We start from the raw sequence: 12,642 nt of genomic DNA on the forward strand, positions 1-12,642 counted from the left end.
CAGTCTTCTCCTACTATTGGGTAACTGTAAATGAATGGACGGAACTAGCCAATTAACATAAAGTACTTGGGAGTTGTATTTGGGAATAAAAAGACCTCGCTACGTGTGCTAAAATGTAGCGATCAGTTTCAAGTGATATACAAGCTATAATTGTCGTTTATAAGAACAGTAAAGTGTCGATAATTTGTAGCGATGTATAGTATATTAATTTTGGATTTCGTAAATCACATATTTGCTTGTTATCGATGGTAGGTGTAGTCAATTCATATGATTCGCCCACTCATTGTTAACGTGATAATGTGAAAGTAAATAATCGTGCGAGTATGTGTACAGTAACGCGTTTAGTTAGTTATCAAGCTCAGAGGCAAGATACCCTGACACGTACAAATGATTATAATTCGTGGCACGAACTTTGTGGGCGTTACAAAATAGTGTCTTATCGTGCGATATAGGAAATTTTCATGATCTTCGATTACGATCATGCTATCGTATTATTCTGAAATTCTCAAGGGGCTAGCTGTCAACTGTCAATTATAACGCGCGTTTTTAAAATATTCTTAGTTTTTATTTCACCTTAATATCGTAAGTGAAAGAAAAACAGAGATGTAATTACAAAGTATGCCGTTTAACGTTACCTTTATGTACAAAATTTGCCAATATAATCGAGATGTGTATATGAAGTGTACACTTTGTCAAGTTTAAGATCAAATGTCAAAATATTTGATGACACGTTCATTCTAAAGTTTAAAATTAGCAGTGCCTTCATATCATTATTTTCTTGCCATTTACTACTTCCGCAAAGTAAAAATTATATTTACTATTAGATTGTTAGAATTGAGCGTACCTGCTGCTGGCATTTGAAGTTAAAAAACATTCGGTATAATAAACAAACTTTTTTTAATGAAAATGTTTATTTTTATAGAAAAGTAATTTAAGCTGTAAATTATAAAGACAAATTCTATACGTTGCTCTAGACAATTCGAAAAATGCTATGGCGTCCTCTGGATCACATAATGGGGATGCAGAGGCTGAGAGTGATAAATTTGAGGGATCTAAAATCGATCGACACGGTTTCCTTCAAGATTCCAACTGTAGCTCTGAGAGGTAATAGAATATTTTTACATTAACTAATTACAATTAATATTTAGAATCATAATATTTGTGACTATATGTTAAAAGATATAAAATACTTTTATCAATTATCAGCCTTGCAAAACAAGGAATACCACCAGAGGTAATGCTAAGAAGGGAACGAAAATGGATACAAATGTTAAACAACTGGGGCTATTTCATGAATACAAATTACCGTAAAGTCAGAGAAAGATGTCGAAAGGGCATTCCACCTTCTGTAAGGCTACGTGCATGGTTAAACCTCTGCGGAGGTCAATTGTTAATGGATAATAACAAAGATTTATTCGAGAAGCTAGTGAAACAATCTGGTGATCCAAAGTATATAGATGACATTAAAAAAGATCTTCACCGCCAGTTTCCTCATCACATAATGTTTATCGGAGAAGCACCTGGACAGGAAGAGCTGTTTAAAGTATTGAAGGCATATTCTATTTTAAATAGTAAAGTTGGATACTGTCAAGCTCAAGCACCTATCGCAGCATTTTTACTGATGCATATGCCAGCAGTACAGGCATTCTGGTGCCTTGTTGCGATATGTGACAAATATTTGATTGGCTATTACAGTCAAGGTATGGAAACATTGTTACGCGATGGAGATATTTTATTTGCTCTCCTCAAGAGAGTATCTCCGATTGCTTATAAACATTTGGTTAGTATTAATTAATTTCATTATACACAACTGGAGATCAAAATGTATGCACATGCACCTGTTAGTATGAATTACTTTTAGAAAAAACAAAAGATGGAACCGATTTTATACATGACCGAATGGTTTTTGTGTGTTTATACACGAACACTACCATGGGAAAGTATTCTACGAGTGTGGGATATGTTTCTCTGCGAAGGTGTCAAAATTATCTTCAAAGTTGGGCTAGTTTTGTTGAAAGGTAGCTTAGGTCGTACGTCTCTTACCAAATGTTGCCCAACAGTATATGAAACACTACAAGTATTAAGAAATCCTCCTCAGGACATTATGGAAGAAGAAGCTTTAGTTTATCAGGTAGAATATTTCACTTTCGCACTTTCGTTTATATCTATTGAATAAATGTAATATCGTAGATCCGAAAATTAAATCTAACAGAAGAAGATTTCGAATACGAACATCAACGTCAAGTATTAAAACGGAAAGCAGCAGAGCAAACATCTCTTTCCACTGCCAATCGGACAGACTGATAGGGAAAGAAAGTAGAGTATAAAATGAGTAATGAGCTTACAGGTATTACTCTAAAGTTGTGCCTTCCTTTATACATACTTCATATTGTACAGATCGTAAAATTTATATAGGTATACTTTTACAAAGTATGGAAGTACACAGATAGTGATATTTAAAAAGTACCTAACTTCTTTATTACAAATATATTTAAGTAATTCTTGTGAATGTAATCACGTAAGCGCATACATTCCCTAAATAGGAAAGCCTCAAAACTCTTTCCTTAAATAGGTCACACAAAATAGCTTATCCCTATTTTCTCTATCATAACTATACATAGATACAATAAGATTACAAAGATGCACAATACCTGTAGATGTTTATAGTACTGTTTAATGTTGTATTATTTCGAGCATATCTATAGTTATATGCAATTTCATACAATTTTATTAATATTTATGTACAAAAAAGGATTGTAAAACATTACATTTTTTAAGAATAAATATAGAATATTATATAATATGTTATTGAAGAAAAATTGTTTTGTTTAGCTCAACGTTGTTTTTGTTAAAATTTATCTATAACTTGATGATAATTAATATAATTAAAATACATGTTACGAATATATTTTGTCAGAAAATTTTGTTTCATTTCAACCTTCCATAGAATCGTGCTTGTGTAAGTCATATTAATTGTAAAATTTATCTAATTACATTTTAAGCTACCTGATGGAGTCTATACGATAATCTTTAAGATTGTTTAAAAGATTATAACGCTCGACAGCATTTGTGACAATATTCAACAAATAAAAAAAATCATCTTGAACGCTTCGCGAGTGTAGTATATCGAGTTGAGCAAGCTTTGGCAGAAATAAAACGCTCATCATGAATACTATTGCCATTGTGACGAAAGTGCTTATTGCTACAAAGAGAGGGTGCGATAATTGTGTTTGGGTGGTTTGTGCAGCTTCCGTATTGTCAAATGCAGGTACAGGCTACAAAGAACGACAAGAACGTAATATTAAAAAAATCAAAATGATAACATTATATTTTTTTTTTCGAATGAAGTAAATTTTCTTCGATTTCAATTAGAAGAGAGCATACATTTGAAAAAAAAAGTAGTTAAGAAACTATGCTATGTGCGTTTACTTACAATCGTTTTATAACCGTGACTTTTTTTAAACTCTGACATAAACGTCTTTAATGGAAAGAAATAATATTTGTAGGGAGGTTGCCTGACCGGAAACTCCACATGAGTTTTGGTAATTTGGGGCACATCGCCGGAAGAGAGTGCATTGGTTAGAGAAGATAAACTGATTGGTGATCCTTTTTGCAAAGCACTTTTATACATAGCCGCCAGCTCTGCTCTTGTGAATCCAAGTACTTGCGGTTCTTGTATCTTAGTAACGGTAGGCACGCGAGACTGAAAAGTTAATAATAGTAATTATTTTACTTAATATGTAAATCAGTAGGTTCTTCTATTTGCGTAAAATGATTTTTTAAACGTTAATAGAGGATTTAGAAAGCCATTTACCTCATAATAATGCGGAGAATTTTCCAAATCGGTTGAATGTTGATCTATCTTCTCGTTCGGAAAGATATTATAATGTTGTATACTCTGATTTTGGTATTTTTGTACATTACGCTGTGCGTACATATTGATTCTGTGAAGTCCATGATTTTGTCGATTCTTATCCATATAAACTGCATTGTTATGTCCGTGATTCAACGACAATCGGTTGTGAATAGTGACAGGGGTAGGAACATTAAATTCTTGTAGCTGCAATATCACCTTTTGTAGATATTCTCCACTCGATTCACCGTTTGTTCTTACATTCTTAATAGGGTGTAAAAACACTAGAGCGAGATAAATCAGTTTCATCTTTTCTGTTGTGACCATTTCATCTGTTTTTTTAATCAATAATCTTTTTATTCAATGAAACACATCGGATGATCAACGATAAAGCCATTTTTCTTTACAATAATTCTTTTGTATCGTAATTGTGGATTATTCTTCCAGAATTGTGACATACCTAGATTATCACTGTTATCATATTGATTTTACGATTAATGATCTACATGTTTCCGTCGTAATATTAGTGCTATACTCAATGAACGGTATCGCGTATTGTATTATTGTACTTTTATTGGCAACTAGCCATCAAGTAAAATGATTTATATTTTTTTTTTCAATGTTCGTAATATAGAAATAACATATCACACATGCCAACAATGAACACTTGCAGCTAGTATGTTCGCAATTGTACTAACAGGGATGGACTGCATGAGTATTCCCGACCAACTCGTTCCCCACCAAGTATTCGAGGAATTCTCTTGGACGTACGCGTAAGAACATTCATTTAAAAATGTACAAACATGCCGTATGTTAAAATATCTAACATTTTTGTCAGCAGATTCCAGTTATTCGATTACGATCAATTCTACAATTCCTAACATAGTTTTAACGAAAGTTTATATTCTTCTGATTTTGAAAATAATAAAATCCTTTTTAACTGGCAACAATTTCTCAATAATCTCGGTCGTTCAAACAAACAATTGCTTAACCGTCACGGTTGTCGATGAAGAATAAGGAAATAGATTTTGCTTCCAGTAGCGGAAAAAGTCTTAGAACAAGCATACCGACTTGTATAAGTACTAGACAAATATGTGAAATAAAATTGTAAATTTTGACAGAAATATTAGAAAAAGATTTAATCATATTTGTTTCAATATTTCTGGTAGTTTCTTGGTTCCGTTACAAAACGGCATATTTTAGTAGACCTAGCAATTCCGTGGGCATACGATCATGCGGTACATAACAGATGAGCCAAAAACTACGTATATATTCGCCAAACACCGGATAATCAAGTTTTCAACTACATAATACTTTGGAGACTTCAACGTGTGGTTGACGAGATAGCCTCAGCGGTTGTTTCGTATTCCCATCGGTTTGTTCGCGTTTTGCGTACAAGTTGGACGGTACGAACGAATATTACGTGATTCGTAAAAAAAATGGGAACAGTACAGTAAACCAGTCCAACGGAAACACGTGACAATATTAATTACATCAACGCTTTTGAAACTTTTGCTTTCCGCGGGGATTGCGGGCTGACATCAAAGTACGAGTGGATAAAATTAAAATTAATGTAGAGCTGACGGTTGGTACGGTTCCCTGGAGCGTCATTAATTTCGCTTGAAAAAATTTTGTACCAGAAACCTGCTTTTCTTTCTTCCTAACAGCCACATCGGATTGTTTCGTTCCGCTGCTTCATCATTAAAAGGAAACTTGCGTGGCGAGCGTGGATACGAGCGCGAACGTTACGTTTTCGTCAGCCCTTGGCAGCAGTAATAGCACTTGCTTTAATTAAGAGATTAATTTAATGCATCGAACGAAATTCATAGTGAAATTAAAAAGAATTGATTTTTGCTGTTTGATTCGTTTCCTTACTTGTCATCCGCTCGTAAGTAATGGCAAATTTTTGATGCGAATGATATGCAATATGTAATGAAGGAATTGCGGTTCACTGAATGGATCTACAAGGAGCCGTTAGATGACAACCTGTGATTTTCCTTAATTATGTTCGTCACTGTAATTGCCTGGCTATTATTAGTAGTTCAGATGACGATGTCCATCAGGTTAATATTTTTCGTGTCACTGAAAAAATGTATATCTTTTATCATAAAAGTTGTGTACAGTTGCAATTTGTTACCAGTAATAAGTATCGATAAAGGTAGCATTCACAATTAAAAATTTATATAACGGCACATCGACCTCTGAAAACTGTTAGTTTCATGGATAGTATTGGATGTGTCCAAGTGTATACGATATTTATTTGAATCATTCAAATGTGTAGAAATTTTGTACAGGATTCGTCACATACATGATACATATCATTTTTTTGAGTTTTCAAATTACACAGAAACTGATTAAATAAGTAGCTTTTCAGATATACATTAGGCGAATATTAGAAGAATGTACCGTAATCTTTCGTGCCCGGCTACGCTAATAAAGGGAAGACAGGGGGGAGGGGGGTAGGGAAAACTAAAATTGCTCGCATGGATCGTTATTGTGTCGTGTATTTCCTTTCACATCGAGTGCACCGTTACCGATATCGCTTTACAATTTTTTTTTCTTATTTTCATACAAAAAGATGATTCGATGATCAGCGTCGCTACATCATGTTCTTGTCGTTCGCCGATCGTCCTTATGACAGATCGGCGAACGATCAATTATTATTATACGTATATTTCATAGATACAATATATTTATATATAATATATATCTTTATCTTTAGCATAACCTCCCTCTCTTAAAGTGAATATCATACAAAATTCGACGCTATACGTAATTTAACCTTTAATTCCTCGTTACATACGAACATAAAGTAGTAATACAATACGCGGCTGTACTCAGTTTTTTCTATCCCCCTTATACTGGTTCATTTACAAAAGAAAAAGAAAGCATTCTAACCTGTCGTGGATCAACGAGTTGGATCATCGGAGACGGCGGTAGTAGGCCCTCTCCTTAAAGCGTTTACATTCATTCCTTTTTCTCATTTTATTTCTCTTTTCGAAACGAATGCGAGACCATATTAATTTCACGATAGCACGCGTTCCAGACGGAATACCGATCACCGCTAAATCGATTTGAACTTTATCACTCTTTCCGCGTGCGCGTGCGCAGTTACAATTACTACGTACACCAATTTCCGGTTGTTCAACACCATTCGACGCCGGATGCGGAAATTTAAATTTAAAGTCGAGCCGATCAAACGTTCGGCGACAACATAGGCGTGATTAATTAAAAAAACATGCCTTAAAAGATATATTATGTACAGAACGAAAGAATAACCACTACAAGAGGTTAGTGCCTAATTGTAAGTTGATTAAAAGTGGCGTTCGATAGAGGTCTACGTTTCTTTCTCGAAATTACAGTGTGCGATTTTATCCGTAAAGGATTATCCTTTCGAAAACGTCCGGTTTTGGTATGTCGCGCGTTAAATTTGAGAATTTTTTGTGCGGTTAATACGAATGACATTAGAGATCATTTCGACAGAAATTCCGTTGGAAATAGGCCGACATATACATATATATATTTTAACTTCTGTTTCTAAACTTATCCTTTTTAAATTGGGTATTGGTACACAGAATATTAGACACGCATCGTATGATGGATTCAGATCTACGTAAATCGCACGGTCAAGACAAGTCATTAAAAGAAAAACCTATCAAATGTACATTACAGATTGTTAAGAATTAATCACTAATTGTGTAAGTGAATAGAAACGCACGCTATATAGTGTATACTAAAAGTTTAAACGACGACGATTCATAGCACATCTTTACACATACAGTCCCAACGAAACTTACGTATTTGTACATGGCAGCATGATATTATTAAACGAACGTCGTACGTATATTTATCGTCGATATCTGAATCTTCTATTTGACGGTATAGTCGTTGAATAAATAAAAAGTACAAGTTCAATACAAGCTATACGTTGAAGAAAATTAGTTTAACAATTCTGCGCTCTATGTTTAATTGATTGGTTTATGTAAAATATTTTATTGCTATATGTACGGTATAAGCAATTTCGTCAAGAAATCTGTTGCAAAATCGCAAATAATAATAAATAGAAAGAATACTTTTGGTAATACTTTTTTGTAGTATCACTCTACCATATCCTGAATAAAGTAGTTTTCAATTATGAATGCGTGGTAACGAAACATAATTCAAAACGTAGAACGACGTATAGAAATATAGGGTTACTTATTTTGATCCTTAAATGGCACGTGTTTTGAAACACCCTACATTTAGAAAAAAGATTCAGATGTATCATGTTAATAATTTGTCTTTCCGAGTATTATACGGTTTAAAACAAAAGAACTGCATAACTTTTATAATTCTAACAGCTATTTACAATGAAAGAGTAATACGTACATATCATATCGGTCGAATAACTGCAGATTACCGATAATATGTAAATATTTGAACGCAAGTAAATTAGGCGAGATCGATTAATTTGTTTCGTGACAACAAGAGTGTATATAAATACACAATTGTTTTAAATTATCAGATTACTTTCACCTGAATGTATAGACGACGACTGTTAGAAGCCGGTTAGAAGCCGGAAAAATATTTTAAAAAATCTAAGTATATCCATATCAAATGTAAAAATTTTCGGAAGTTCACTGAAAAATTGGATAAAGATTAATCGAAATTACAAATTACAAAAATACAAGATTAATGTTATAAAAACTGGTATTTGTTGCCAGTTGTACAAAATGATCGTAATTCATCACATCTTAAACTCATCAGTCGCACAGAATATCACAGGAACGTTAGTATGTGCCATTGGATTCATCTATATCGAATACATAATGTATTGCTCGTATACGCGTAACGAAAACAAAAAAATATGATAAATCGTAAGGTAATTCTGTTTTAATTTGAAGTTTAAAGTCTATGCTTCTTGATCATTAAGGCAATTGCTACTTACACTGTAAAAATACTAAGAAACTTCCGTTACACATTTTTGTCATAATCAAATTATAAGCGATAAAGTAAAGCACAATGAAAACTAACATATAAGCATATAAAATGCCCTTAACAATTGTCTTATTCGGTATCACTGCTAATTTCACATGTATCAAAAATGTAAAAGTTTTTACTGCAAGCATTTCGACTTCCAAGCAAAACAGTTTACTGTTGTACTTGGTAGAACTCTTCATCCTTCTTTTTTCAAGTGTAATAAGTTTGTGCTGTTACAGTTGACATCCTCTGCTGATTGTAGCAGAGAAAATAAGAATTTCAGATTTTCTTATGGTCGAATCAAAGGTTTTGCTTTTGAAGTTGACAAATTTCTTCTATAAACAGATTTATTTGGACTTGAGTGCCTTATAATTACCTGTCAAATGCAGCACAATCATATTCACAATATATCATACTCAATTGCTATGACAATAGCACAATTTACAGAGTTCTACGCTAGCTGATTTGAGTACTATCACTTAACATTGTTATTCCTTTCGGATATTAGGGCGAGTTTAGCATGAATGGCATCTTTAACGTGTGAGATAACATATGCTTCGTCGATCACCTTATACTGGGCATAGGGGAGTATTTAGTACACATTCTACATGAATTACTGTCCATGAAAAAAACCGCCGTCTCCTTCATTTCTCTTTCATGTATCGCCTAATCATACTAACAAACATCACGCACATGTTTTCCCTTTCTTTTTTTTCCATAGGACACGCTGTATCATTATTCGCATTATATGTTGTTAGCCAGTTACATAGAATTATTTACCTCGAGATCAATTAAAGTTAATTTCAGATCCATAATCAATTCAATCTCGGTTGATCGCTAAAATTCCGATTTAAATAAAGAAAAGCTTAACATGTGAAATCATAGGTCTAAAGCAAGTACACAAATCATTGTCATGATGTATTTTTCTTCGAGAGAAAATGGCAAATTGTAGGATAGCCGTTAACTTTAACTTGTACCTCCGAGGTATGTCCACATTATTGTAATAGCATGTCTAGCTTTCTTTTTTCCGTGTGTGTACTCTGTAAAAAGAATAAGCGATTAAAGAAGTGGAATACACTCGTTATTCGTTTGAAACAATTCTTTTGTTCTCATTGGACCATATCAGAATATTTGTCATGTTAAAAATAAAAAATTGTATACATTAACTTACAACAATGTTTTTAATCCTTTAAATTCATACACTGGCTGTAAAAATGTCGATGTTTCTTTATACACATAATACGAGGTAAAAACGTGTAATAAGAACAGTACAGGTAATTAATTACAAGATAATTATGAAATTCTTGTAATTGCACATTGTGCCAATCAGAAACAATCATTACACTTACTGTTCGTAATTACACGTTTCCGTGGGCACGTCAAATATATTTCAGCTTTATACGATACAAGTCTGAAACAATTGTTAATTTTGCGTAGCATTCTTATTAAATAATTAAAAAACGCAATTAATTATTTTATATATAATATATCTATATATATATCGCGGATCTTATAAATAACAGATATTTTTTTCGTACTTAAACATCACTTATTTTCTCACTGGTAGTAACATAACATAAGAAAAAAAAAGATTCATTACAAATGGGGTGGCGCTGTGCTTGCAAATTTCGAATATAAATAATTCGAGAGATTATTGTTTCTACAAACGTATTGTGCGTAATAGATTCAAGTATAAAAAGAAAAATGTTTTATACATTTTCAAAGATCGTTCAAAATTAAAACTGTTATACAAAATGTTTAAGAATTTCCACTATACAGTTTGGTTTATAAATATAAACAAGGTGTATGAAGATTACTATATCATGAAATTATAGTAAAATCTATGAAGGTATATACTTACAAGGTATATACAAATAAAACTTTCGAAATTTATAAAGTACATATAAATTGCTGATACATATGCATAGATCAATGAATAGAAAATAATGTTGCATATGATATCATTGACTTTAGAAACTTCTAACATTATGCCCAATGAAAATCTTTTTAAATTTAGAATTAAAATATTTATCGTAAGAAGAAAGAAAGAAATACAATTAATGGTGTTATACTGTGAATCACAGTAAGTGGAAATTCATGGGCACTTTGCACCTTTGTAGAATATTTCTACGCATAAGTCTATCATGAAGAGTAAAAATAAACACGTCACATTATTCGTTAATTGTATAAAACAACAGCAGGCAATAGTAGCAACTATAAAGTCGTAGACGGAGCATTGTTCATCTTCTTAGATCCCTATCAGTTACAACCACGCTTACAACATAATCAAAGCGCAAATTATGTAGCAACTAATTGATTCACGGTTAATAGGTCGGTTATACACACATGTACATCGAGTAGGGACGTGCGTATCGTAAACACGCGTGGAATGAATGAAACATACACGGAAAGGAAAGAAAAATAAATCTCTGTCGACCGATGCGATGTAAATCAAAAGTTTAATGTGATTGTCCCCTGCTATAAGTGAATGGCTTAGCAGCGCACGTGCCGGAGTTAAAAACTTGACTAGAAAAGAACGAGCGTGCGAAGAAATAAAATACGTATATATATATATATATATATATATATATGTATATATATATATATATATATAGCGTGTGGTTTCACAAATTTTCTTACTCCAAAGATTTCATTTGTTTTTCTTTCCTTATTTATAGTAATCTTATCGACTTGTTTTACATTATCCACTGTGAGGTAGAATACTAGTAGCTGCAGGTAGTTCTTGTTAATAATGTAAATATTTGATCTTTTTTTTTAATGTAACGTTATGAATAATATCCTGTTTAATTAATTGCAAGTCAAGAGAAACCTCTTGAGTAAAATTTTAAATCTTTGTTTTAGTAATTTAAGTAACTTAATTAGTAAATTTTTATCCAAATTTGTACAAGAACTACTCATGTCTCACAGTATTCTTAAGTGAAAACCTAACTCCTCTTGTGCCACGTAAGCCCTCCAATTATGCGTAACACTTTGTTGGTGACTTACAAAGCACTTTTACGGGCATGCCACACGTTCACACACATACACTCACATATACACACACACGCACACAGATATATCCCTAATCGTCTTGTGTATGAAAAAGTAAAAAAATGATTCCTTTCCCCGTGTTAGAAATTCACAGCAGTTTTCACATGCCGTACAAACAAGGTACGTAAGCTGTTACTTCGCGCGTTTCGAAAACTGAATAAGAATATCAGTCTTTCTTTGAGAAGAAAAATTAGCGCAGGCGTGCGTGCGTGCACACGCTTTTATACTGTATATGACACGTATCTTACAAATAAACTTACACATATGCGTGCGTGATATTATTAATATATCGTAACTTGCAAGGTAGATCGTATCAGCGTTTGATCTCCCCTTGCCATCGAACGGTAAAATAACAACGCATGCCAAACGTTTGGAAGAATACAATCCAGTTTTTAAAATTTATTCTTAAACCATATAAACTCTGCCATCGATATTTGATCGTGCTTGAAAGGAAAGACACGTACAAGATATGAGAACTTGGATTAAACGTAACATATAAAAGTTTGGTAAAATTTTATGAATTGTCATTTCAATATTGCGATATCAGATTAACTGTTATGTATATAAATATTATAATACAAAAAAGCACGATCAAATGTCAAATTGGCAAGCTATATGGTCCACTTGTTAGCATACTCGTATGTCCTATAAATATGCTTAATTCCCTTACTAGTCCATCAAGTAGTCATATTTGTTAATTAAAAAAGCACTTACTTTGCTGTGCGAGTGCTTTCCTCGAATGTTCCGTTTTCGATCACAAAAATTTTTAATACACTATT

The 12,642-nt window shown here is 32.8% G+C and overlaps 2 protein-coding genes across 5 annotated transcripts; one reads left to right on the plus strand and one right to left on the minus strand.

The window, feature by feature from the left end:
- Positions 1–36: 36 nt before the first annotated feature.
- On the plus strand, positions 37–2,801 carry Wkd (TBC1 domain family member whacked). 4 transcript variants are annotated; one of them, XM_076898332.1, is made up of 6 exons: positions 38–248; positions 825–877; positions 975–1,104; positions 1,207–1,780; positions 1,862–2,131; positions 2,191–2,801. In XM_076898332.1, the coding sequence occupies exons 3-6, from the start codon at positions 992–994 to the stop codon at positions 2,302–2,304; spliced, it is 1,071 nt and encodes a 356-aa protein (XP_076754447.1). In that variant the 5' UTR covers positions 38–248; positions 825–877; positions 975–991; the 3' UTR covers positions 2,305–2,801. The 4 variants fall into 4 exon arrangements, with proteins under 4 accessions (XP_076754448.1, XP_076754447.1, XP_076754445.1 ...); XM_076898333.1 differs by lacking the exon at positions 825–877 and having other exon boundaries at positions 37–115; XM_076898330.1 differs by lacking the exon at positions 825–877.
- Positions 2,771–4,396, minus strand: LOC143425492 (uncharacterized). Its single transcript, XM_076898334.1, has 3 exons — positions 3,815–4,396; positions 3,434–3,703; positions 2,771–3,275 (listed from the first exon to the last, which is right to left on the minus strand). The coding sequence occupies exons 1-3, from the start codon at positions 4,178–4,180 to the stop codon at positions 3,003–3,005; spliced, it is 909 nt and encodes a 302-aa protein (XP_076754449.1). The 5' UTR covers positions 4,181–4,396; the 3' UTR covers positions 2,771–3,002.
- Positions 4,397–12,642: the final 8,246 nt, after the last annotated feature.

Source organism: Xylocopa sonorina, chromosome 7, assembly GCF_050948175.1.
Source record: "Xylocopa sonorina isolate GNS202 chromosome 7, iyXylSono1_principal, whole genome shotgun sequence".
Lineage (NCBI taxonomy): Eukaryota > Metazoa > Arthropoda > Insecta > Hymenoptera > Apidae > Xylocopa > Xylocopa sonorina.

What these genes read in the sequence shown, in the direction of transcription:
- LOC143425492 (XM_076898334.1), bottom strand. Translation starts at nt 4,180, where the DNA reads ATGGTCACAACAGAAAAGATGAAACTGATTTATCTCGCTCTAGTGTTT. An exon ending in ATTCTCCGCATTATTATGAG is followed by an intron (nt 3,704 to 3,814) that starts GTAAATGGCTTT and finishes TTAACTTTTCAG; the next exon opens with TCTCGCGTGCCTACCGTTAC. An exon ending in GTCACGGTTATAAAACGATT is followed by an intron (nt 3,276 to 3,433) that starts GTAAGTAAACGC and finishes CGTTCTTTGTAG; the next exon opens with CCTGTACCTGCATTTGACAA.
- Wkd (XM_076898333.1), top strand. Translation starts at nt 992, where the DNA reads ATGGCGTCCTCTGGATCACATAATGGGGATGCAGAGGCTGAGAGTGAT. An exon ending in TCCAACTGTAGCTCTGAGAG is followed by an intron (nt 1,105 to 1,206) that starts GTAATAGAATAT and finishes ATCAATTATCAG; the next exon opens with CCTTGCAAAACAAGGAATAC. An exon ending in AAGAAGCTTTAGTTTATCAG is followed by an intron (nt 2,132 to 2,190) that starts GTAGAATATTTC and finishes GTAATATCGTAG; the next exon opens with ATCCGAAAATTAAATCTAAC.